We start from the raw sequence: 25,849 nt of genomic DNA on the forward strand, positions 1-25,849 counted from the left end.
AATTAACACAAATTTGAGACCTTTATCTTTTCTTTTTTTATTCAAAAACGTTGTAACTATGTTAATGACATTTCTATAATAATAATTTTATCTACCTGTAAGAATATAAATTCAAATGCAAATTACTATAAAAAAAAGTGAAAAAAAAAAATAGTAAAATAGATCAAGTGAAAAACTTTTTGTTATATTTGATTAAAATTGTGGTTATATGAAATCAATGTTCTTTTCCTTAAGAATTTACCTAGTAAAAAAAATTTTAATCTTGAGTTTTGTTTAAATCAATTCTTAATTATGCATCAAATGCGTTGTCATTATAATCAAACAAACTTGTTTCGCCGAAAATGAGCATATCCATTGGAGATTTTAGCGACTATGATAATGGCAGAGATAACAGTGGGTTATTTTAAACTTAACTTAGAACTATATTATTGATATTTTTTTTTTGTAGAATTTTTACCGTGCAAATTTTTGTATCAATTTTGTATCACCAATAGTCAATGATAACACAAGTTAAAAGGTAAAAACATAAAACATGACAACTAGTAAATTTTTCAGATTCTAAAGGCTAAAATTAACAAAAACTGCAAAATTTGTTTTTATATTTTATGCATTTTTGACAATGACGCGTTTGAAGCTTTTGTCCAAAAACCTAGAATGTTCATTAAACCACAAACAACTCTGCCAAAAATTCTTCCTCAACAGTAACGACAAAGTTGATAGACTATACCTTTTATATTCCAATTTATCTTATCTGTCAAAATATCCCTAATTTTTTTTTTTATTCTTATTATTTAAAAAGTTCTACAATAAAATATAAAAACTTAATTTCAGTACATAAATAATAATAACAGTAATTCAAAAGATAATCAATCTCTTACGTGGTTTACCTGTGCTAATTGATTTTAACGAATTTTAAAATTAAATACCCCACTGTATGATGGCACGTTGCCGGTTACGGTAGTGTAGTTAAAATCGCATAAAGTGAATTTTAACTTAAATTTGAGAAACGTTGACAAATACTTATCACTGTCGTTTACGATTTCATTTTGTTAAGTTCTCGGTTTCAAAATGAACGGTTTGTTAACAATTGGTTTGATTTTTGGTGTTTTAGGAAATCTAGTTTTCTCTCATGGTAAGTTTAATTTGATTTGATTTATTTAAAAATCGATTAAAATAATGTTTTAGCTTAAATAAAATGAAATATTTTGAGGTGTACGAACAGTGTTTTTTTTTTATTTAAGTGCAAAGAAGAAAATAAATATGTAACCTCAAGTGAACTTTTTTGTGTGATTTGAATTTAAGTAACAATTAAAATTTTGGGTTAAAATAATCAAGTTTAGAGTTCTTTTTTGTGGCGGAAGGAGTTTCGACATTTTGTATCATAAATACTGCAGATTGTTTGAAATTAACAGTTTTTATTTGTTTTACAGAATTAACTTTACTTATATAAAAACACCAAAAATATACCTAATTTTGCATTCATAAAAATAAACCAGAAATCAAAAATTAAACCAGTGACTTTAAATTGGAATATGTTTATGGTCTACTCCTTTTTTGATTTTATAATTTGAAGTGATTTATTAACAGACTAATACATGTGGGTATATTTTTACTGTATTTTGTTTTATATGTTGTTTGGTGACATTTTCATTCCAAAAGTTTTCAAAATATTCTCTAGATTAAGTGTGGTTACTATAGTATATTCTAAGTTGTTTAATAACTTTGTTATATGATGGAAATTAACTATAATTACACGTTTCTATATGTTATTAAAATCCGCACGTCATCAAACTTGATGAGAATTTTAGAGTGTCAACTATCTTTATCAATATTTTGCATAAATATCAATAATCTATTTTTAATTTTTATACCCAAAATTGAATGAAATTAATTAACTTAGTTAATTTTCGGAATTTTTGTCACAAGTCTGTTATGAAAAAAAAAAAAAAATCAAATTGTAGATAATGCTTACAGTTGGAAGATAAGTAAGAATTTAATGTTGTAATTGAAATACAAAAACTGACCTATGAATATAAAAAGGGAAACAAATACAAAATAATCAACATTAGAAACGATTGTGTTACACAAACCAAGGTCGATTATAATAGTTTGTGCCTATTTTGTTTAACAGTAATCATAAAATATAATTAATTAAGCTGAGGTGAACATAAACAATATTTGCTAACTTGTGTAGATTTGGAAACATCATTTGCCGGGGAATAGAGGATCTGGAAGAGAATTTGTATTATTTTCTCCTGCTCTAAAGCCAGAACTATAATTGGAGGATGCAGTCGGAAGCTAATGTCAATTGTTGTTGTTTTCTTTGTCTTTTCGATAAGTTTTCATCCGTCGAGTGCGGTTGCGAGCGCTGTTCCCCTCCGTTCATCCGAAGCTTCAGTCAATTATAGTTCTTGCTTAAGTCCTTTTGCTAACAATCATTTCTTTATTGCTTACAAATACAATTTGGCCACAAAAGTAACTGAAATGAAGAAGGTTTTATATTATTTTTATAAGATTATCTATAAATGGATTCTAGCTCATGAATTTGTGATTGCCTCCATGCATAACTTTGGAACTGCATCAGAAGTTACAAATATGTATCGATCTTAAAAATCCACTAGATATGCTAAAATAAAAAAAAAATTATAAAAAAAATTGTCACATACATTAGATAAAATTAATTAAGCGCCGATTTTTCAATCTTCTAATAAACAGTCAGTTAACTGTTCGACGAATAAAGTTATAAGGCTCGTAAACAATCAGATAACAAAATTGAATCTTGCAATCAAGAAAACTCTGTTCTACAGAATAACAAAAAAAAAAATGTCAAATTCAAAAATATTCAAAAGTAAAGCCATTTTTATTCAAAATTGTTTTTGTTTTCTTGTGTTCCCTTGTATTTTTTAAACGCATTGGTCCTTAAATTTGTGAAATAATAGCATCTTTATAATTTATAATCTCAAAGAAATCCATTTTATCAATATTTTCTACAAAACAGCTTTAACAGTTGGCACACTATTTTTGTTTAGATTATTCCTTAGAATATTTTTTATTCGTTTCTGAAAGAAGCAGATAGTTTTATTTCTCTAATAAATGTTTTATTCCTAGGAATAAGCTATATCTGACTGTTAAAAAATTGATACTATAATCCAAAGTTACCATTCCACGGTTATGGTAAAAATTGAGTTAGTAGTAACAATAACATGTAACATCACTTCTAAGACTTTTTTAAAGTAATTTAGATAATTTGTAAAGGCGTTTGTAAATTCATCGAAATAAAAAATGATATTGGTTTTACGTGTCTTTTGATTTAAAAATTTGTTTTCAAGAGTTTGTGTGTATACAAAATTTGTTTTAAAAAAGGCTCTAACGATTTTGAATTTTTTTTTTTTCTAAAAGTGCAAATAAATAAAATATACATACTTAAAATTTAAGAAACTTGCCCAATGGGCAAGTTCTTATAAATTGGGTTAACTGGTCTTTTTCTATTCATTTGAATCTCAAAAACCATATTATTATTTGTTCTAAGCTTTTTCGGGACTTTTTTTCATAACAAAACACAAGACGTGCTTCAAATTATAATTAAAGGTTATATGACTTTTAAGAATATAATTCATTTATGAATAATGTATAAGACTTTTAATTGAAAGAAAATAAGTAAATATAATCATTTATCATTTTATAATTCTTTCACAATTACTGTCAAAAGTTCTTTAGATAAAAACCAAACTACGATAATTGCATTAGGGGATTCACTCAATTTTTAAATGCATTAAATTTTTAAAAACAATCAATTGCATTTTGTAAACATTGACTAATTAAAATATCAAACATTTTTTTGCATTCCAAAAACCAGTTGCCATAAAAATTACAGATAGCACGAGTTAACTCAAATGACGTTTTAATATTTGTAACAAAAATAAAAATAAATCAAGTCCCCAAAACGTGTTTGTTGAATATTTATTTTTAACTTTAAGTTAAGCTGTTTAAAGTTAAATCGTTTATCAAAAATATTACTTAAGTTATTGATTTAAACATTTAATGGGGTTTTCTTGTCGAATAATACGAGTAGGAGACAATAAATTGTGAAACATTTTGCATCTAACAGTGTGCAATTTTAAAAGGCTACCGGAATAAAAATGGCAAGAAATGGCAGAATTTAAAATCTATAAAGTACAAAAATATAAAAAATCGCAGAACTTATAAATGTTTTAATTTCTATAGAGAAAGAATTTTATTTTTTTTTTTTTAATTCGTTTTTAATTTACAATTTTTAAACAAAGAGTTCAAACGATACAGTCTAATTATTTTTGGCATCATAAATCTTATTAACAAAAACTTTTTTTTTAAAGTTTTGTTATCCTTTAAAGTCAAAGGGCGAGCTTCCTTGTAAATTGAGTTCTCATGTTTGAGCAGCGACAGCTTCAAATTTTAACCAACAGGGATACAAAAAAAAACAGCGGAATCGCTGGTCTTAACGAATCTATTTTTGTAGTTACATACTTATGTACGTCTTTCTATCTTAGAACTTAATTAAGTAGATATTAAAATATTAAAGGCTTTAAATACAAAGGACGTTTCGGTCCCATTCAACTAATAAAACCGTTCGTAAGCTCGATTGTTTTGAAAATGGGAAACTTGCAATAATGCACTCGTATTTATACATAATCTGAAGTAAAATCAAGTTTCTTAAACAAATAAATGTTTTCAATCATAAAGAAATCATTTGAAGACACTTGAAAACCTTGAATTATTATAGCTAGCATATCAAATTGGAAAGAAGTGTGATGTTTTAATTTTATTTATGCGCTTTAAACACATGTGGCGTTTGAGATTTCCATTACCTGTATTATTTCTAAGAATTGTTTGTTTACAATTAATTTTTCTCACATTTCTCGATCTTGCCCATACATGCTATTGATTTATAAAAATAATATTGTGTTCGAGATCGAGAAAAATCATAATATAATATGCTGCATTAAACTCCGTTTCCTCGAAATAAAAATAGAGAAAGGTTAATAAATTTATTATTGTGATCAGTTGAGACAAATAACCATAAGATATCGATTTCTAATAATTTTATTGATATTTTAGCATTACTTTAAACAATTCTAGTTAACACCACAGTTCTGTCTAATAATTATAAAAGTTCATGTTTGTGGAGTTGTTCTTAGAATCTAATATTAGTTAATTTACCTTAAATGTACTATGGTAGTGCATTTGAAATTAAAAAAAAAATTATGTTGCAAATAAATAAATTTGAATTAAACAAAATTTTATTGCAGCTAAAAAATTGCATTACCTATAAATAAATTAATAATAATTAGGTGATTAAAATATTTTCAACTTTTTGTTTTCGCAAAAAAGTTTTTTTTTCAACGCAAATAATATTCAGTTGCAATAAATTTATTTTTTAAGGAAAAAAAAAATGGTAAACGAGTTAGGTGTTTCATTATGTTTTGTTGGCGGCAGATGACTCGTTAATTACAAAAATCTCAAAAGTCATTAATAGAAATCAATACAAACTGTTTCATTCACTAATAAATAAATTTTAAAAACGTTTGGTTCACTGTGGTGTATGCGTAACTTTAAGCAAAAAATACACATTATAATTTATTATAATTTTATAATTTATATCGATGACTAAATAATCTAACCAAATATAATTTGTGCTATCATTTTCTATTCCATTAAATATTTTAAATTTTATAAATGATGTGTCGACATCGCAGATCCAGACTTGAAGACGGTTTTAAGGTTAGAAGAGATGGAAGCGAGCTTTTTTTTATTAAGTCTTTTTTTTTTGGTATATTGGTCGATGAGTTAAGGATTTGTTTAGCTATAATATAAAAAAAAAGAGTCATTAGCATTTAAATGCAAAACGGTCTTTTGGAAAAAGCTTGATAGTTTTTAAAGAACGACCCAAAGTATACATATATGCGAAACTACGAATAATTTAGGAAAAGGTCTCAAAAGATACACTGCGCCCCTTTATACTTATCGAGCTAAAAAGCCAATTTAATTTAAAATTGAAGGTAAAAAACGTCTCCTTTTGAAAACCAGAAGTTTTCCGAGTAAAAAATTGGAAGTTAGGTCATGAAGCCTGTTTTAAGGTTAGGAGCGTTTTTCACTTTTAACGTTCCATAAGGCTTGGGGGTAAAATGCCAAGCTTTGATCCAGCAGATCTCTAAATTTTGAAAGAAGACATTATTATTTTTATTTTCACATAATTGATTCTTTAATTCCAATATTTGCAGCACATATTTTGTCTAATTTTGCCTCGTATTTTGATAATTTTAAAAATGAATACCAAGTTGGAAAAACATGGCACAGTAATTAAGAATTTACAATAAATGTTTAATTTGAAATGAACATAATAATCGAATCTTAAGGATTTATGAAAAATTATTTCACTGTACCATTGTTTTCCAACGTGGTTTTGATCTCTAAAAGATTTGCCGCATGAATTTTCAATATGTTTTAGGTAAATTTAAAAATTTTAGATACATTAAGAACTTATTTTATAAAACAATGGACATCCATCTATACATCAATTTACTTGTAATTATGTCCAGAAGTTTTTTTTAAGTCATAACTCATTTAGGAGCAGAGTTGTGAAAATATCAATTAAAAAAAATAAATTTGAAAAAAATTTTTATTGCAAATAAAAAAAAATTGCATTAAAAAAAATATTTATTCCAACTGAAAAAATTTTAATTACTTATTGGTACTCTTAATTAATCATAGTATAAATATCGATCTGGTTTTTGTTTTAGCAAAAAAGGTTTCAAATTGGCTGTGAAAATGTGTACAGATGGACGCACAGACGCACGGACGGAATTGCGAGACCCACTTTTTCGGAATTCTCCATCATCATAATGTTGGTTTTGATTAAAACCAACCGAAAAATTCTAAGAAATCGTCGCCCCATAACATTAACATCGCAGACTCAGATTTTAAATTTTTTTTATATTTTTTTTTTAAGAGGGGTACTTTCGTCAGAAATCGTTAAAATCAACGTTTGATATCTTTATTACCTTATTCTAATTTTTCGCTCAAAAATGTGGAGATTTTTTGGATTCCCAGAAATATTTTTTTTTTTAACTTAAAAGTAAGTTTTTCACTAAAATGTTCCTCTTCAATAAAATTACTGGAATCCCAATTTTCTTAAGCAACCCAATCAAGTGTTACTTTTGACATTTGGTATTGCAGTTCGCCAAATGTATGTCAAATACATTCTTATCAATCCATTTGAACTTAAATTCTAATTAAGTATAAATAAGAATTTTCTTAAGACAAACACACACATCCATACATATTTATAATTAACTTTGCGAAAATATTACTCTTGTCAACAATATTAACATAAATCGCATAAATTGCATTAATATAAAATGCAACCCCCATAGCTATCTATCTAAAATATAATAATATATTGATCAAAATAATCAATAGAAAAAGTATAAAATCAAATGAAGATAAGAGCGCAGCACAGAACACTGCAGTTGCTCGTACTAGTAAGTCGTATTAATCAAGACTAAGAACTTAATTTAAAATTTTAACCTAATTTAATTTCAGTTTTAAAATGAAATTACTTTACTTATTTGCCATTATTTTTGTGTTTGCGAATATCGCAGCAGTAGTAAAGGCCGATTGTTGTAACTATGTTTACGCCCATGGAGAATATCTATGCCGTGATGGACCTTTAACTGAAGGATCATGCTGTGGTCGTGGTAAATGCAATATATTCTGTTGCGATTGTGCTGGCGGTTGTCGATAGAAACAGTAAACAGAAAAAAAAATAAATATACATTTTTAATAAAATAATGCCTTGTTGATTGTATAAACTCCGACAAATTTATGTTTAAAATCACAATAAAAAAAAAAAACAAAACAATTTTTTATAAAAATCTTGAGTTTTTTTATGAGTAAGGTATTAAGGTCCATTTTCTTCACTCGGAGTTGAACATAACTTGAGAATTTTTAATCTCAAGTTTTGTTCAACTCCGAGTGAAGAAAATTGACCTAAGCCTAGTATACCTACATGATGGGAAGAACCCTAACCAAACTTTTTTTTCCCAAGATTTAAAATCTTCCAATTATATAAACAAATCTTAAGTTCAAAAAGACGGTAATTGACACCGAGTTTCTATTGCATATGTGCCGTTTGAAAGCAAATTTTCTTTATATCAGTGCCCATTTGCTATGAAAATGAGTTACATATTATGTCGAAAGACAATCACAAAAAAACCCACCGGTTTTGCGGAAAAATATAAAATAGAAACAATCAACAAGTTTTATCACAAACTGTTTTTTATTTGCATTAAACTATACGAATTTATATACGCACGTATATAATAAGGAATTCACTTCAAGAAATCACTACATTTATTTACATATGTACTATATTTGAAAACAAAATATCGTTTTGAATTTTTTGAAAACAGAAAGGGTCTTCCATGTTATCGTCGTCACTAGTTATTTGAATTAAGTACACGGCCGATTTTTCAAAAGAAGTATGCAATTTTATTTTGATAAGTTTTTTCTTCTTTTTCTTACGATATTTTAAAACTGAAAATCTTTTGTAACAAAAATAAAATTTAAAAAATGACATTTTGAAGTGTAGAATCTAAAGTTTGCTCGAAAACTTTTGATATTTTCGAGAGTTGAGAAAATCCAAACTTAATCAACTCTTGATTTGAAAATTAAAAGTTGAAAACGTCAACTATAAGTGAATAAAAACAAATTCCAAAGTTGAAACTAAAAATCCCCAAAGTGAATTCAACTTCTAGTGAATAAAATCAATTCTGATTCAAATTGTTCCTCGACCCCTTTTCTCGAGCCAGAATTACAGAATTACTCCAAAGATAATCTGAAGCATTTACTTTTAAAATAAGAAAAATTACGCGTTGATTTTAAGTCACTTTTTACAAAAATGGCATCTTTTTCCTATATGAAGGCGAATAGTCCCCTCCCCAACACAATATTTTGCATTTCTCGAGTTTTTGAGTCCATCAGTACAGAAACAAATATTTTAAAATCATGGTAACCCTATGTTGTCTTCATTTTTGTCAAGGTCACCCTACATCAATATTCAAGTTATAACATTACCTAACCTACCTACATTTGTCCGTTAACCTAATTTATACTCAAACTCGATAACGGTAAAACAAAATAATTCATTACACATGGCAACCGTGACTCCTGTCAGGATATAATGTTTATTATGGCGGGATCTTGTATTTATATGTTTTAAGGGATTCCCCTCAATGATTAATAGCTAGTAGGTAGTTAATTTGATACAAATTTGTATTAAAATTTGTCCTATTGGATATTCTAGACAACATGTTTATAGTTTTTTACTTATTCATAAAAACAAACATTGCTCATTGAATCTGTCCATAATATATACCGGGGAAAATACTCTGCAGTTAAATTGCAATAACAGATACATATATGTGCCTTCTCAAAAAGGTAGATATAGGTATTTTATTTTTCTCTAGACCGGTTTTATAGTTTCTTGAACTGATTTGCCTTGGGTAATTAATAACGTTTTGTATCTATCTACATGTTGCGCGTTTATTCAAATACGACACATGAAATATTCAAATACAATGAATTACAATGTGCATTTTCTTTAAATAGATTCAATTGATTTATGTAAAAACAACAATATTCATCTTGAGTTCTATTTTTGTAAAAATGTAATCATAACTTTCATGGGAGGCAGTATAACAAGTATACCTACAGAGTAATAATAACACTGGTCAACAAAATTGAAGTTTTTTTTGCCACAAGAACCAAGATATACTTTTCTATATGTTTTTGATGTTTGATTGGCCTCCTTTTTTGAGATATAACCGTTATAAAATGCTAAAAAAAACGTCATTTTGGCTGTTTTCGAGCTTCTGTTTTTATTTGGTGTTATTCATTATAAACAAATTTGTAACGGTGATATAAGAACAGATAATCTTCTTTCAAAAACTGTTTTAGTTTTTCCGATATCTCTTTTATTGCACGAGATATCTAAAGTTTCAGTTAATAAGCCAAAGTGAAACTAAATTTTATCTAAAGTTTAAGTCACTGGTCATAAAATTTTTGCCACAAGAACCAAAATATACTCTACTAGAGGTTTTTGGGTTGTTGAACTCCAATCCGCGATCAGAAAAATTCTATTAGCCTCTCTTCTTGAAATATAACCGTTCTAAAAAAAAACCTTTTTTTTTTGCATTTTGTAACGGTAATATTTCAAGAAATAGAATTTTTCTGATTGCGGATTCGATTTCAGCTACCCAAAAAACTCTAGAAAAATATATATTTTTTTTCTTGTGACAAAAAAAGTTTAATTTGGTTGGCCTGTGCTGCTTCTGAGTCAAAGACCGCAGGTCCGTCAAGCTGGGTACGCCACAACCGAAAATCCAAAATCTGAGTATGCAGGAATTTGTTGCTAATTTGTTGCTAATTTGTTACCCCAATCCCGAATTTGTTGCTCCTGCCCTTACCCCTTAAATCTGTGGCGTGCCCAGCTTGACGTCAAGCTGGGTACGCCACAAATTAAAATTCAAAATTTCAAAAATGTAAGTATGCAGGAATTTGTTGCTAATTTGTTGCTAATTTGTTACCCTAATTTCGAATTTGTTGCTCCACGATTTGCCCTTCAAATGCACATTAACAGATTATGCAAAAAAGCTAAATCGCCCAAAAATTATCGCACAGTCAAAAAAGTGGTATCAATAGAAAGAGGTCCTTGAAACCTTTTCAAAAAGGTCCATATCAAGTTTTTATTCCAATCCCTTCATGTCCAAAATGCCTTGTGGAGCTTGAATGCATTTGTGGAACATATGTGGATGAAACGAAAAAACGCAAAAACACGTAATACTCAAAATTTCAAAAAAATAAGTATGCAGTAATTTGTTGCTAATTTGTTGCTAATTTGTTACCCCAATCCCGAATTTGTTGCTCCCCCCCTTACCCCTTAAATCTGTGGCGTGCCCAGCTTGACGTCAAGCTGGGCACGCCACAGATTTAAGGGGTAAGGGCAGGAGCAACAAATTCGGGATTGGGGTAACAAATTAGCAACAAATTAGCAACAAATTCCTGCATACTCAGATTTTGGATTTTCGGTTGTGGCGTACCCAGCTTGACGGACCTAAAGACCGCTATTCAATTCTTTAATATATCAGGCAGTAAAAAAGATATCGGAAAGATTTAAACATTTTTTGGAAGAATAAAACCAGTTCTTATAAACACCTTTACAAATTACTTCATAATGAATTACCCCACATAAAAACATAACTTCGAAAACAGCCAAAATGACGTTTTTTGGCATTTTCTAACGGTAATATTTCAAAAAACGGAGGCCAATAATGACTGCAGATTCGAGTTCAACACACCAAAAACATCTAGAAAAGTATATCTTGGTTCATGTGGCAAAAAAAAACTTCAATTTTGTTGTTCAACCTACCTATAGAAAAGTATAATTTGGTTCTTGTGGCAAAAATCTTGTTGACCAGTGTAATTATTATTAAAATTACCATATAAAAAGTTTTTATTATAAGCAAGTAAGACATCCAGTAGGTTGGAGGTGTTTACTCGTAGATAGTTTTTCAATATTTATTTAGATTTAGGTTCATTCACTCTAGATCTAAATCAATTGTAGTGGTATAAGCTGGATTGACGAATAATTGAATTGATTGCGTCCCCTTGCAAAACTTTAAATTTTGTATTATTCTATATTTTTTCAAAAAAAAAACTTTTATTTTTTCCATAAAAAAGTTAGCACGGATATGGAATCTCGATGAAAACAAAATAAATAAAATAAAATAAACTTTTTTGGTTTTAGGTGTTTATTCAAAATTTAACTATTTTTCTAAAAAAAAAATATTAAAAAAAACGACAAAAAACGGTTAAAATGCATCTCAATAAAATAAAATTTCATATTATTTTTTTAGCCTAAACGATTCTGTTTCTTTTTTTTCCTTTGAAAAATGGATTGCAATACGTTATTTTAGTTTTTAGTTTATTTTTTCCAAACAAAATTTCATTTTCCAAATTTTTAAATTAAAAAAAAAACAAAACAAAATAATAATCATAATGTATAAGAGCAAGCTTGTGTTTTTTTGTTTTAATTTTTTGACCCTTGGTAGTCAAACTTTTGGTTTTGGCAAATTTTGTTCTAAAATAAATTTTATGTTTCGCTCCATACTTTTGCCAATTTATCATTAATAAACATCACCAACTTCATCGCTAACCTAACCTTAATTTTTATATCTTTTCGGTAGCATTTTCAGTGAAACTTTTGGACTGGCTTTAAAATTAGCAACAATTAAATTTGTTTTTCTCAAACTTCTAGAACGATGAAATTACTAAGAATAATTATTGTAGTTATTGATCTGTTTATGTATTATTGTTTTTCTTCTCATGGTTTAACATAAAAACATCATAAATTCACTGTCACTTCTATATACCGCCTATCACATTTAATCCAGGTATACAATGGGGTTTGATTTCATCTACGTACTCAAGTAATTCAGGCCCGGATTTATAAATTTTCAAGGCTCATACTATTGATATTTGTTTGTATATACAGGGTGTCCCAAATGTAATGGATAAAACGAAATATGCTGATAGGCAAACTTTAGGGCTCTCAGAATTTGGTAACTTTTTCATCCCATATCCTTGCGGTTTTCGATTTTTTGCAGTTTTTATGAAATTTGGGAAAATCCCCACTTTCCAACAGTATTTTGCTTCCTCTGCTCATAATTGATTTTTGTTTTTTACAATTCTTTCACTAAAACATTGTTCGAAGTATTTTTTATTTCATACGTCACTTTGCTGCAAATTAATTAACAGTTCCATGTTTTATAAAAACTCAATTTCTTACTTTTATTTCAGAGCAACACCGTGAAAAATATTTTAAAGTGTGACACTGGTTTATTATTTATTGCTGTGTTATTGCAGTTTTCAAAAATGTATACAAATTTCCAAAGTTTAAATTATAACGAAAGATATTACAATTTGAATGCAACAAAACAGGACTTTTTAGAGCAAAATAACAAACAAAAATCGAGGCTTTTATTCAAAAATAAATAAACGAACAACAGTCGAGAAAATGTGTTTATTTTTCTTTGTTATTTTTCTCTGAAAAGCCCTGTTTTGTTGAATTCAAATTGTAATATCTTTCGTTCTAACTTCAACTTTGGAAACTTTTATACATTTTTGAAAATTGCAAAAACACGAGAAGTTTTTAAAATAATAAACCTGTGTCACACCATAGAAATTTTTCTCAGGATGTTGCTCTGAAATAAAAGTAAGAAATTGAGTTTTTATAAAACATGGAATTGTTAATTAATTTGCAGCAAAATTGCTTGTAAAATAAAAAAAATTTTGATTAATTAATTTATTTCTTATTATTAGGCAATGTTTTAGTGAAGGAATTGTAAAAAAACAAAAATCAATTATGAGCGGAGGAAGCAAAATACTGTTGCAAAGTCGGGATTTTCCCAAATTTCACAAAAATTGCATTGAATCGAAAACCGCAAGGATATGGGATGAACAAGTTACCAAATTCTGAGAGCCCTAAAGTTGGCCTATCAGCATATTTCGTTTTATTAATTACTTTTGGGACACCCTGTATATTTTATAAAACATTTTATTTATTTACTGTACCAAGTAACGTTCTTATCTGATTTTAGAACCATATTTTTTGTCCGGAAATGATAAGATATTTTTGTTATTTTTTTATTAAATTGGGTCATCTATTAACTTTATAAAATCTCATACAACTGAATTAGTACCTACCTATCTATTTTTGTTTTAAAATATTTACCTTTTCTTCATGTTTTTGGAGGCCCTTTATTTGTAATGGTGAGGGGCCTTACATGCCTCAAATGCCTCATCCATGAACTAGCTCTGATATCATTTTGACATTTAAACTGCAAAACATTTAATAGCAGTAATTTCCTATTCGTCTTTCTATAAAATGTTAACAATTCTTCCTGAGTATAAATAAGACCTGTGAGATAAAAAATCTTAACAGAACACTGCAGTTGTTCATTCAGGTAAGACGTTTTTTTTTTTATAAAACCGAATAAGTTAACCTTATACATACCAAACACTCGTTTTCCAGAGATTAAAACTTATCAACATCAAGATGAAGTATTTTTACTTTCTTGCTATTGTGATCGTTTTGGTGAGCATTGTTGCCCAGGTGAAGGCAGATTGTTGTAATTCAGTTTACTTCCATGGAGAATACAAGTGTCGCGATGGTCCTTTGACCGAAGGATCTTGTTGTGGAAAGGGTCCATGTAATATATTCTGTTGTGATTGTACAGGTGGTTGTAGATAGTTTTAATAAATTACCTGGAGTTGAATGTAATAAAAAACATAATAAATAAATGTACAAATAATAATAAAAGCTGAATATGTGTTAAAAAAAAGTTTGTGTTTTCTTAACACTGTTTATGTGTTGAGGACCAGTTTTTAAATCTGGTTTAGTGGATGAGTTAATCATGCAAAACAAATTAACCTCAAATTAGGGGCTGGCCAACTCTAGGTGCTGGAAAAAAATGTTTTATTTTTTTTTAAATTGAAACAAAGATGGTTTCAATCGTCAAATATTTAAAAAAAAACTACAAGAGTGTATTCCTTGATATTGAAGGGTTCATCAACAAGGTTAAAGAAATTGTGTAATCCAACAAACTCAGGTCTAAAAATCGATCAATTACTGAAAAGGGTGTTTCTTTCAAGATGGTGTCCATCAAACTCTATTTGAAAATGTTTTTCGAAATAAATCATTTTATTTTAATTAATATCTATAGTTTTTCGTCAAAATTCGATGTTTTGAGCTCAAAATTACGTTTAAAGCCTAGTTGGCAGCTGAAGCGAAACGAAAAAATATTAATTCTCCAAAGGCAACAGCGAGCATGCTAACAAAAAAATACCATCGGGGTTCGAGGATTATGTCAGAGTCAAAATAATAAAAATACACATCAAAAACTTCAAGAAAAATCAGAAAATAAGTTTTAAAACAAAAACTTAAATTTCGTATTGTTATTTTTGCAAGGAAAATTTCGTTTCGCTTGAGCTGCGTACTTGGCTAAAATATTGAAGGAAAGGCAGTGCCGGTTTAAGCACTACCGGCGCCCCTGGGCAAGATTGCAAGTGGCGCCTCTCAACAAAAAAAATTCATTTTAAAACAATTTTTTAAAATCACGAAAAAAAGCAATAGCAGATTATGTCTTAGGTACCTCTCATATACTTGTTAATGCATTTATGTAACAAAGTGAAGTTTATTAAAGTACATTAGCTTAACTTTAAAACAAAAATTTAATATTCATGTTATTTAGGCTCAATTGAGTTTACCTTTATATTTGACTTAACACATTTGAAGAGTAGTTCCAGTAGGTATACAGTTGGTTATATTTGAACAATATTTATTCAAAAACTTTTTCAACTACATTAATGTCGTTTTCGATTGGAATCACTCAATGATTCACTCATTCTGAAATCCAATAAAAAAATTTGAATCGTTTCCACCCAATTCTGATATTTAAAAGTTTTTTGGTAAAGAATCAAATAAATTTTTTGTTTTATCACTAGGAGAATAAACTGCCAATCGAAAACGACATACCTTTATATGTATTTTTGTATTCTCACACACAAAACGTAGTTTTTATGAGAAATGGAGAAGCTATCAATTTTTCAAGAATTGGAATATGAGCTCGGGAGTAGTTGTCTCGTCTATTTTAAAATAAATGAAAATTGTGAACAATAAGACTAATAAATACCGAAAGTTAAAGAGTGCTTACGTTGCACCTTCACTTATTTAGTCTTTTAAAGTGCAATATTTCATATAGGTACAAGGTACATATTAATTTTGTTTTGACACATAAATATGACTGTACAGCTGAGAGCTGATTGATATTCTTTTCGGTACAGTTCTTCCAGAAGCCAAATAAATCAACCCAAAATTTTGGGGCGCCATCATTCTTCAAAAAGCTTAGGACAAAAAATTAAGAGCGGCTTTGAAAAAGTAAAATAGAAAAAAATTTGGGCGCCTTTGTGAAAGTAAAAATAAATAAAACATCGATTGGAAAGACTTCGCTATTTATATAGACTTTTGTAAAAGTTCGGGCCGCCTTCGGGGCCCCTGGGCGACGGCCCAGGCTGCCCCCCCTCTAAAACTGGCCCTGAGGAAAGGCTTCCGAAAAAATCAAACAATTTATCAAATTGGTCAAGTCAACTTCAATTAAATCTGACACGAGAAGAAGAAATTAAATATGTTTGAATTCAATTTAAAGAGATAATTCATTTTGATAATTTGACATAAGATAGAAAATTCAAAAAGTCTAGTGACAAAGCTCAATCCCAATAGGAATACAAAGCCAAAACCACGAATCTGTAAAATTGTAGTTTTGAGAAAAACGACTCCAAAGTTTTGGAAACTGATGCAACAAAAATTGATATTTTAGTCTTATAGGCAACAGATGGAGGGTTGGGATCGACGCAGTGAATAGAGGGACCGATAACAAGTAAAATGACACATTAAAGTGAAAATGTCCAAGAATGCAGATTCGCAGTTTTGGCGTTGTGCCATCGATATAATATACCTATCAATTAAGAGATAAGCAAAAATGTCCTGGTATCAATTTTTCTACTGTTGATATCCAATCGATGCTGGTGTTGAAAAAAAATCTTGGGAAAAATTGACTGCTCCGCAATAAGTGTTTGATTATATGGCTGTTAAAATGGAAGGAGAGTTGTCTGCTGAAGAAAAAGAGTCTGCTGCTGAAATTCATCCACGAATCATGACCGCGTCATTCATAACTTATTCAACGTAAAATGAAGAAAATATGTATAATTCATTTTTACATACAATTTTTAAAAGTTATTCTAGGGTATTACATGAAAAACTTGTAATTTCCTGAATTTGTGCTAATTTGAAAGTGCAATGTATTTTTAATAAACACGCTTTTATTAGCCTGATTTGTAACTGTCTTACAGACTAACTAACAGTTTAATCAAATCTTAAAATTCAATTTTGACCCACTTTTTCTGCGGAATTATATCACACTCTGAACTTCTGCCGATGGTGTTAGATATTTTTCTTACCTTTTGATCTAATGCAACACGTGCAGTTAATAAGGCGTACATCTTAAGGATCACGAACCAGAAGAAAAAAACAGTAAAAATATGTAGGTACTATTTTTACAAAGTAATTTGATTTAATTGATCAGTAATTTATAACAGAATTAGAATTATAATTGTATGCTATTTTAAATTCTCAATTAAATTATGGTAATGCACCTAATGACAAATTAACAGCTTCGTAAATGGTCATTTTTGTTTATGAAAAAAATTAAAAAATTGTTTTTGTAAAAATTCCTCAATTGAATAAAACTTAAATATATAGATTTTAATAAAGGGTGTTCTCTACTTAAATAGAACTGTGAAATATAATTTGAAGTAGGTACTTCAGAAAAATGTGTGTATTTTTTCATAAACCAAATTACAAGAAATGAAGAAAGTACCTACATATTTTTAAATTTGACGACACCATACAATTAGAACTCTGGTGGCCAAAACTAACTAAATAATTTTTATACTATAATGCAGTATATTCGAAGTTCAGAATTATTAAAAACACCCTTTACTATCCCACCGAATTATAACAGGTCTTTGGTGCAGTTAAAATTAATAAGTTTTCTTCTGATAGAAGTTATATTTTGTCTAAGTTTATTAAAATTGTTTAAAATGAATATTTCTGCATCAAATAAGTTGTTTTTATGCATTTATGAATAACTTACAGAAAACTAGCATGAAACTAACCTCCAAGGCAGATGAGTAGGTATGTAAATAGTAAAATTTAATATAAATACGAAATATGTAGATATTCTTAAACCTAACAGAACACTGCAGTTGTTCAATCGTTTAAGATTATAGTCATCTGAGAGTTTTTTTTTGTATTTGCAAACGTTATGGTGCCTGTTATGTCGGATTGTTGTAACTACGTTTATTCCCATGGAGATTATCTTTGCAGTGGTGGACCTTTGACAGAAGGAAATTGCGTTGTGGAAAGGGTCGTTGTTATTATATTTTGCTGTGATTGTGCTGGTGGTTGTAGATAAATTCAAATTATTTACACAAAACAAAATTAATAAAGTAAATTTTTAATTATAAAATGTGTTTTTTGCTTTAATTTTTATGTTTTTGGTTGCTATTAATAATAATTATAATTATACAATACTAAGTTCAGGTGTGCACTTGTGTGGGATACCTGTAAAATCAAATGGCTGCATCATCGTGCATCAAAAAAAGCAAGTATGCACAGGACCTAGACCTTCAGAAACAAAGCCTGTCTCGACATATGGGGCCAGAATCAGTGAAAATAGTTTTTTTTTCGAAATCTCTTGCTATTATCCTCCAATTTCTCTTAAGAGGGGGGCTGACAATTAAAACATTACCTGGGCTCAGCAATGGGATCTCACTCGATGAATTTAGAGGACATTTTTTAAAAATTCATTTTTTTTCTGGAATTGAAAATCTGAAATAAATAATTTTGTAATATGTATATGTTAACTAAAACTTGTTTCGCAACTTTGGTTCGCAGATATCTACTTACCTACGAATTTAAGAAAAAAAAATGTTTGGATGCAAATAAATCAGCAGCCAGATTTCCAAGCATTTTTTTGGTTTCCAGTTATAAATTCTGCTCAAAGAGACCTTTCTTTTGATATCTCACTCGATGAACTTGGAAGAAATTTTTAACAGATTTTTTCTTAAAAATCAAAAATAAAAATTACCTAAATAAATAGGACTGTTCACTCCGAACTCATATCTATAAACCAAAACTTATTTCGAGACTTTGGTCGGCAGATCTGCTTGCGAAAGTTAGAAACAAATTGTTTGGATGCATAGAACTCAGCAACCAGACCTCCTAGAAAAGTTAAATTTTCAGTTAGGTATGATTTATGAATAGAGCTTAAAAAGACCTTTCTTTTGATGTCTCACTTAATAATGATAATTTATTTTTTTTGCTCCGTTAGTTTTGGAGTTATTTAAATTTTTCGCTCAGTTCGTTTGAACTTAGCGAAGCAACCCCTCCCCAACGGATCGAATCCAAAATAAGTCCATATTTTGTTGCTAATTACGGCAATTTTAATTTTTTGCTCCAGTAGTTTTTGTGTTTTGGTTATTTCGCTCAGTTAGTATGAACTTAGCGAATCTAAAATGAGTTTATATTTTGTTGCTGGATAGTAACGTTAATTTAGATTTTGTTGCTCCAATAGTTCTTGTTTTTTTTTAGTGTTTCGCTTAGTTTATATCAACTTGCAAAAGCTAGGTTTTTTTCAAACCTGTCTACTTCGATTGCCCCAAGGTTAACCCAGGATAGCCAAAGATTTCTTTCCCTAGCCCAACCTAAGTCCAAAAATCACAAAAAAAAATAATGTAAAAAAAAAATATTCAGTGTAAATATTTTTGGTTTTGCTTACCCAGGATAGCTCAGCTTTTTTATTCCACTTTATTCTTTATTCCACTATTTTTTCAAAAGATACAATACAAAACTTTTTTTCATATCAGAAACCGAAAAAATTATGATTTTTATCCTGTGAAAAAATCGTTTGTTGCCCAAAATTAGCCCAGGATAGCCCAACTTTTATTTCCGCTACCCTACCCTTAGTTTAAAAATTATAGCATTATTTTGTATTCACCTAAAAAAAAAAATAGTACGCATACACCACAGTGACCTTTTTAATTTATAATTTAGAAAAAGTAAATCACTGGTCAAATGTTATTTATTTGACTTAGAAGTCTTACTTGATTAAATGTAGTACTTGTGTATTTCTATCATTCCTGTTAAGAAGCTTAAGTTGATTTGTTCTATTTCACCTTAAAAACCATAAATACAAAAATTTTTTCAAGTATAAAATCAATGATTTTTTTGGTTTGCCGTATAAATATAAGCAATAAAAACCCAGAAACGCTACATTGTACTAAGCATCTATCCAAATTTTTTTCAAAACCAACAAAAAATATAAAATGGTGATTTCATTTTCAGTACATGAATAGTATTTTTTAAACTTTTGGCAATAAACCATTCCACAAATTCCATCACTTTTTTTCGTTAGCCCACTCTTAGTTCAAAAATGATGACATAAAAAACTTTTTTCATTTTACCAACCTCTTAAAAATCAAATACGTTTTTTTTTTTTGTATTTATCACTTTTTTCAGAATTCCACCACCCTACCGCTTCACGAGTAAAACGGGCGGCTTTACCAACTGAAGATGGAATGGACACAGCAAAGTTTTGGTTGCAAGATGCCCAACAGACACTTAAAGAAAAACTTAAATTCAAAATTAACAAAGAAAAAGCCAAAAACGTTATATTTTTCCTTGGCGATGGAATGTCAATTGAAACATTAGTCGCGAGTCGTATTTTCGGCGGCCAACTGGAAGGAAAGTTAGGCGAAAGAAGTCAATTGTCGTTTGAAAAGTTTCCAATTGTTGGATTGTCAAAGGTCAGTATTTGGTGCCAATACTTTTTTGTATCAAAAATTCAAACTAATGAAAAATATTTTGTACAGACTTTCTGTGTGGATAGACAAGTTGCAGATTCTGCATGCACTTCTACAGCTTACTTATGTGGTGTTAAGGCGAACTATGCTACAATTGGCGTTACTGCCAATGTTACTTTAAATGATTGTCTAGCTGGACAGGATCCTGCAAACCAAGTGGAATCGATTGCCGGGTGGGCACAGAGAGCCAAAAAGTCAACAGGTTTGGTTACAACAACTACAGTGACAAACGCCAGTCCTGCAGGTCTATTTGCTCATGTCGGTCATCGCGACTATGAGAGTGATTTAAATGTTAAGGAACATGATCAAGATCCAAAAATTTGCAAGGACATTGCTGATCAGTTGGTTACTGGCAATGTGGGAAAGAAATTCAATGTTATTTTGGGTGGGGGAACGAAAAGATTCCTACCTAACGGTACCTTAGATTTTAATGGCAATTCAGGTGAACGATTAGATGGTCGAAATCTCATCAAAGAGTGGGTAGATTCCAAGAAAGGAATCACAAAAACTGTTTTCAATCGAGATCAATTACTAGAAGTAGACTTTGATAAGACAGACTATCTTCTGGGGCTTTTTTCTCCAAAAGAAATGGCTTACAAAACTGATGCTGATGAAGCTAAAGACCCTTCATTGGAAGAAATGACAGAAGCAGCCATTGAAATGTTAAACAAAAATAAGAATGGCTATTTCCTATTTGTAGAGGGAGCTCGTATCGATCATGGACATCATGAGAATCTCGCACATAAGGCACTCATGGAGACAGTTGAGTTATCGAAGGCTGTACAGAAAGCTATTGATATTACTGATTCTTCAGATACTCTGATTGTTGTTAGTTCAGATCATGGACACACTATGAGCATGAGTGGGTACCCAACGATAGGAAATAATATTCTTGGATTAAGTACGGAAATGAGTGATGTCGATGGGTTGCCTTATACAACGCTTAGTTATGCTAATGGACCCAGTTATTATCAGCATATAAATGATAAGAAAACGCGATTGGATCTCACGAATGTTGGCGTTTGTAAGTAAACTCGTTGAAGAAGTTTTTTAGTATATTTTCAAATGGAAAACTAAATTTTTCGGTATTTTTTTCGTTAAAGTTTCGTTAAAGGTTTTTCAAAAACACGAAGAAGAAAAAATTTAACGAAAAACAATCATTTTTTGTATATTTTTACAAAATTGGAGAAAAATTGTATATATTTTTATTTTAGTGGACAAGGACTTTAAATATGCCAGTACGTTTCCCAGTGTCGATGAAACTCATGGAGGTGGAGATGTTGCTATCTTTGCAAATGGTAAATTTATATTTTCTTTCTTAAATAATTGATTTAAATAGATTTATTAAAAATTTATTTACAGGACCATGGGCGCATTTGTTTTCTGGAGTCGTGGAACAAAACATTTTACCTCATATTATGGCTTATGCTGCTTGTATTGGTGATGGCATTACAATGTGTCAAGAAGAAAATAAATAAACGTTGATTCCTTTTTAAATAATGAAAAATGTTTTTCATAGTAGATACTTTTAGAAGAACAAACTAATGTTTGGTTTGGCTAGTAGAAGGGTTAGAAAAATAAACAATCAGCAGAATAAATCGGGGGATTGCAATTATTTTTGGACACTTTTGGACGCTCTGTATGTTCAGAGGTAAAAAAGAAACACAAAGTTCAGGCAAAAACGCATATAGTAGGTATAGCTGAAGTTAAGGGACTTTGATCCGAAAATATCTGCTTCTGAATGAAGAAGCAAACAAAAATATTTCGATTGCAAATAATTCAGCAACCCGAACTCCTACAAACTTTTGGTTTTCAGTTATGAATAGAGTCCTTTCTTTTGATGTCTCATTCGATAAATTTGTTTTTTTTAGACAAGGGGTACCCCTTGGATAATTTTCGAAAATCTAAAAAAATAAATTTGTATTTTTTTTAGCTGAATGCAAAGGCCTGTTTACTGTGATCTCGTATCTGTAAACCAAAACTTGTTTCGGGACCTTGATCCGAAAATATCTGCTTTCGAAAGTAGCAAAAAAAAAATTCCAGAAACAAAAAAATTCTGCTGCAAATAGTTCAGCAACCCGAACTCCTACAAATTTTTGGTTTTAAGTAATGAATAGAGTCTAAAGAGTCCTTTCTTTTGATGTTTCATTCGATGGATTTGGAGAAAATTTTTGAAAAATCGGTTTTTTTTTAGACAAATTTAGATAATTTTCGAAAATCCTAAAAAAATAAATAACAAAAAAAAACATTACTGTTAAAAAAAGAGCCAAGTTCTCCTATGTTGAAATTATGCTGGCACAAAAAGTACTGAGATGTAAAAGTGTACCAAGTTCTAAAGTTTGGGTTCCAATTCGTATCAATAAAATTTTGATTGTTCTCTTGACAATTTTTCTTAATTATCGATTTTTAAAGTTATTTCAAAAATTGTCAAGAGAACAATCAAAATTTTATTGATACGAATTTGAACCCAAACTTTAGAACTTGGTACACTTTTACATCTCAGTACTTTTTGTGCCAGCATAATTTCAACATAGGAGAACTTGGCTCTTTTTTTAACAGTAATGTTTTTGTTGTGATTTCACTACTTTTTGCAAGGTATGGCTGTAGAATATAAAATCTCTATATTTGATGAAAATTCAGTGAAAATGGGTGGTTGCCACGCCCCCTGCCTGAAATTCTCAAACTTTAAATTTTTTCCTTTGTGTAAACTACCAGCTCCACCATTCTACCAAATTTCAAGATTCTACGACAATCAGAAGTGCTCTATAATAATTTATGAAAATTCAGCGGAAATGGGCGGTTGCCACGCCCCCTGGCTGAAATTCTCAAATTTTAAATTTATTCCTTTGTATAAACTATTAGCTCTACTATTCTACCAAATTTCAAGATTCTACGACAATCAAAAGTGCTCTATAATAATTTATGAAAATTCAGCGGAAATGGGCGGTTGCCACGCCCCCTGGCTGAAATTCTCAAATTTTAAATTTTTTCCTTTGTATAAACTACCAGCTCTACCATTCTACCAAATTTCAAGATTCTACGACAATCAGAAGTGCTCTATAATAATTTATGAAAATTCAGCGGGAATGCCGGTTGCCACGCCCCCTGGCTGAAATTCTCAAATTTAAAATTTTTTCCTTTGTATAAACTACCAGCTCTACCATTCTACCAAATTTCAAGATTCTACGACAATCAGAAGTGCTCTATAATAATTTATGAAAATTCAGCGGAAATGGGCGGTTGCCACGCCCCCTGGCTGAAATTCTCAAATTTTAAATTTTTTCCTTTGTATAAACTACCAGCTCTACCATTCTACCAAATTTCAAGATTCTACGACAATCAGAAGTGCTCTATAATAATTTATGAAAATTCAGCGGGAATGCCGGTTGCCACGCCCCCTGGCTGAAATTCTCAAATTTAAAATTTTTTCCTTTGTATAAACTACCAGTTCTAACATTCTACCAAATTTCAAGATTCTACGACAATCAGAAGTGCTCTATAATAATTTATGAAAATTCAGCGGAAATGGGCGGTTGCCACGCCCCCTGGCTGAAATTCTCAAATTTTAAATTTGTTCCTTTGTAAAAACTACCAGCTCTACCATTCTACCAAATTTCAAGATTCTACGACAATCAGAAGTGCTCTATAATAATTTATGAATATTCAGCGGAAATGGGCGGTTGCCACGCCCCCTGGCTGAAATTCTCAAGTTTTAAATTTTTTCCTTTGTATTAACTACCAGCTCTACTATTCTACCAAATTTCAAGATTCTACGACATTCAGAAGTGCTCTATAATAATTTATGAAAATTCAGCGGAAATGGGCGGTTGCCACGCCCCCTGGCTGAAATTCTCAAGTTTTAAATTTTTTCCTTTGTATTAACTACCAGCTCTACTATTCTACCAAATTTCAAGATTCTACGATAATCAGAAGTGCTCTATAATATATGATGAAAATTCAGCGGAAATGGGCGGATGCCACGCCCCCTGAATTGAAAATCTCAAATTTTCGATTTTTTCCTTTGTATACACCACAAGTCCTATCACCGTGTAAAATTTCAAGTTTCTACGATATCGGGAAGTTCTCCATAATTTTGATGATCTGTCAGTGAGTCAGTGAGTCAGTTACGGTTTTTGCGATTTTTGAAGCCCTATATCTTTTATTTATTTATTTAATTCGTTAAATACTAACGTTACATCTTAATACTAAATTTATAAACTAAAAAAAGAAAAAAAAATATTAAATACAATATTATAAATAGGTATGTACATTAAAATTGTGCATTAAAAAAACTTTAACTACTCATCGTAGGAGGCTGAAAGGAGGAGAAGTGAGGAGTTTGGTTTTTACGAGCTGAACAAATGTAGTGAGTTTGAAATTTCTAGCATCTTTGGTGTGGAAGTTAGAGGGGGGTCGAAAATGGCCTGAGTTGTTTCCTGTAAATAAGGGTGTAGTGCCAAAGTTGCTAGAGAACTTGGCTGGGCACTACCGTGCCCCTTGATTTGTAATTTTTTTAGCTGAATGCATAGGCCTGTTTACTGTGATCTCGTATCTGTTAACCAAAACTTGTTTCGGGACTTTGATCCGAAAATATCTGCTTCCGAATGAAGGAGCAAAAAAAATATTTCGAAAATATTTCAGCAACCCGAACTCCTACAAACTATTGGTTTTCAGTTATAAATAGAGTCTAATACTATGTTTCCAACAACGCTAAATCCGAGATTTATCTAAGTAGATTTAGAATAAATCTCGAGATTTAATTTAAATCTACTTCGCTAAATCTCAGATTTGGGTTCATCTACCCTAAATCTAAGAGTTTTACCTACTTTCAATCCGAGATTTAGAATAAAACTCGAGATTTATGCTAAATCTACTTAGCTAAATCTCGGATTTAGGGTAGGTGGAAACGTAGTATAAAGAGTCTATTCTTTTGATGTCTCATTCCATGGATTTGCAGAAAATTTTTGAAAATTCGCATTTTTTTAAGCAAAGAATAATTGGATAATTTTCGAAAATCCTAAAAAAATAATTTGTAATTTTTTTAGCTGAATGCATAGGCCTGTTCACTGTGATCTCATATCTGTAAACCAAAACTTGTTTCGGGACTTTGATCCGAATGATCCGAATAAAGAAGCAAAAAAAAAATATTTTGGTGGCAAATAATTCAGCACCCCGAACTCCTACAAACTTTTGTTTTTCAGTTATGAATAGAGTCTAAAGAGTCCTTTCTTTTGATGTCTCATTCGATGGATTTGGAGAAAATTTTTGAAAA

The 25,849-nt window shown here is 29.9% G+C and overlaps 1 protein-coding gene and 1 long non-coding RNA gene across 2 annotated transcripts; both read left to right on the forward strand.

The window, feature by feature from the left end:
* The first annotated feature begins 996 nt into the window (after window positions 1–996).
* On the forward strand, window positions 997–22,181 carry LOC129910625 (alkaline phosphatase-like). The gene is made up of 5 exons (XM_055988058.1): window positions 997–1,132; window positions 20,234–20,520; window positions 20,587–21,601; window positions 21,792–21,875; window positions 21,940–22,181. The coding sequence occupies exons 1-5, from the start codon at window positions 1,069–1,071 to the stop codon at window positions 22,053–22,055; spliced, it is 1,566 nt and encodes a 521-aa protein (XP_055844033.1). The 5' UTR covers window positions 997–1,068; the 3' UTR covers window positions 22,056–22,181.
* LOC129910626 (uncharacterized) lies at window positions 13,768–14,422 on the forward strand. Its single transcript, XR_008771532.1, has 2 exons — window positions 13,768–14,060; window positions 14,129–14,422. It is a non-coding gene; the product is annotated as an uncharacterized LOC129910626 (long non-coding RNA).
* Window positions 22,182–25,849: the final 3,668 nt, after the last annotated feature.

This window comes from Episyrphus balteatus, chromosome 2 (assembly GCF_945859705.1).
Source record: "Episyrphus balteatus chromosome 2, idEpiBalt1.1, whole genome shotgun sequence".
NCBI lineage: Eukaryota > Metazoa > Arthropoda > Insecta > Diptera > Syrphidae > Episyrphus > Episyrphus balteatus.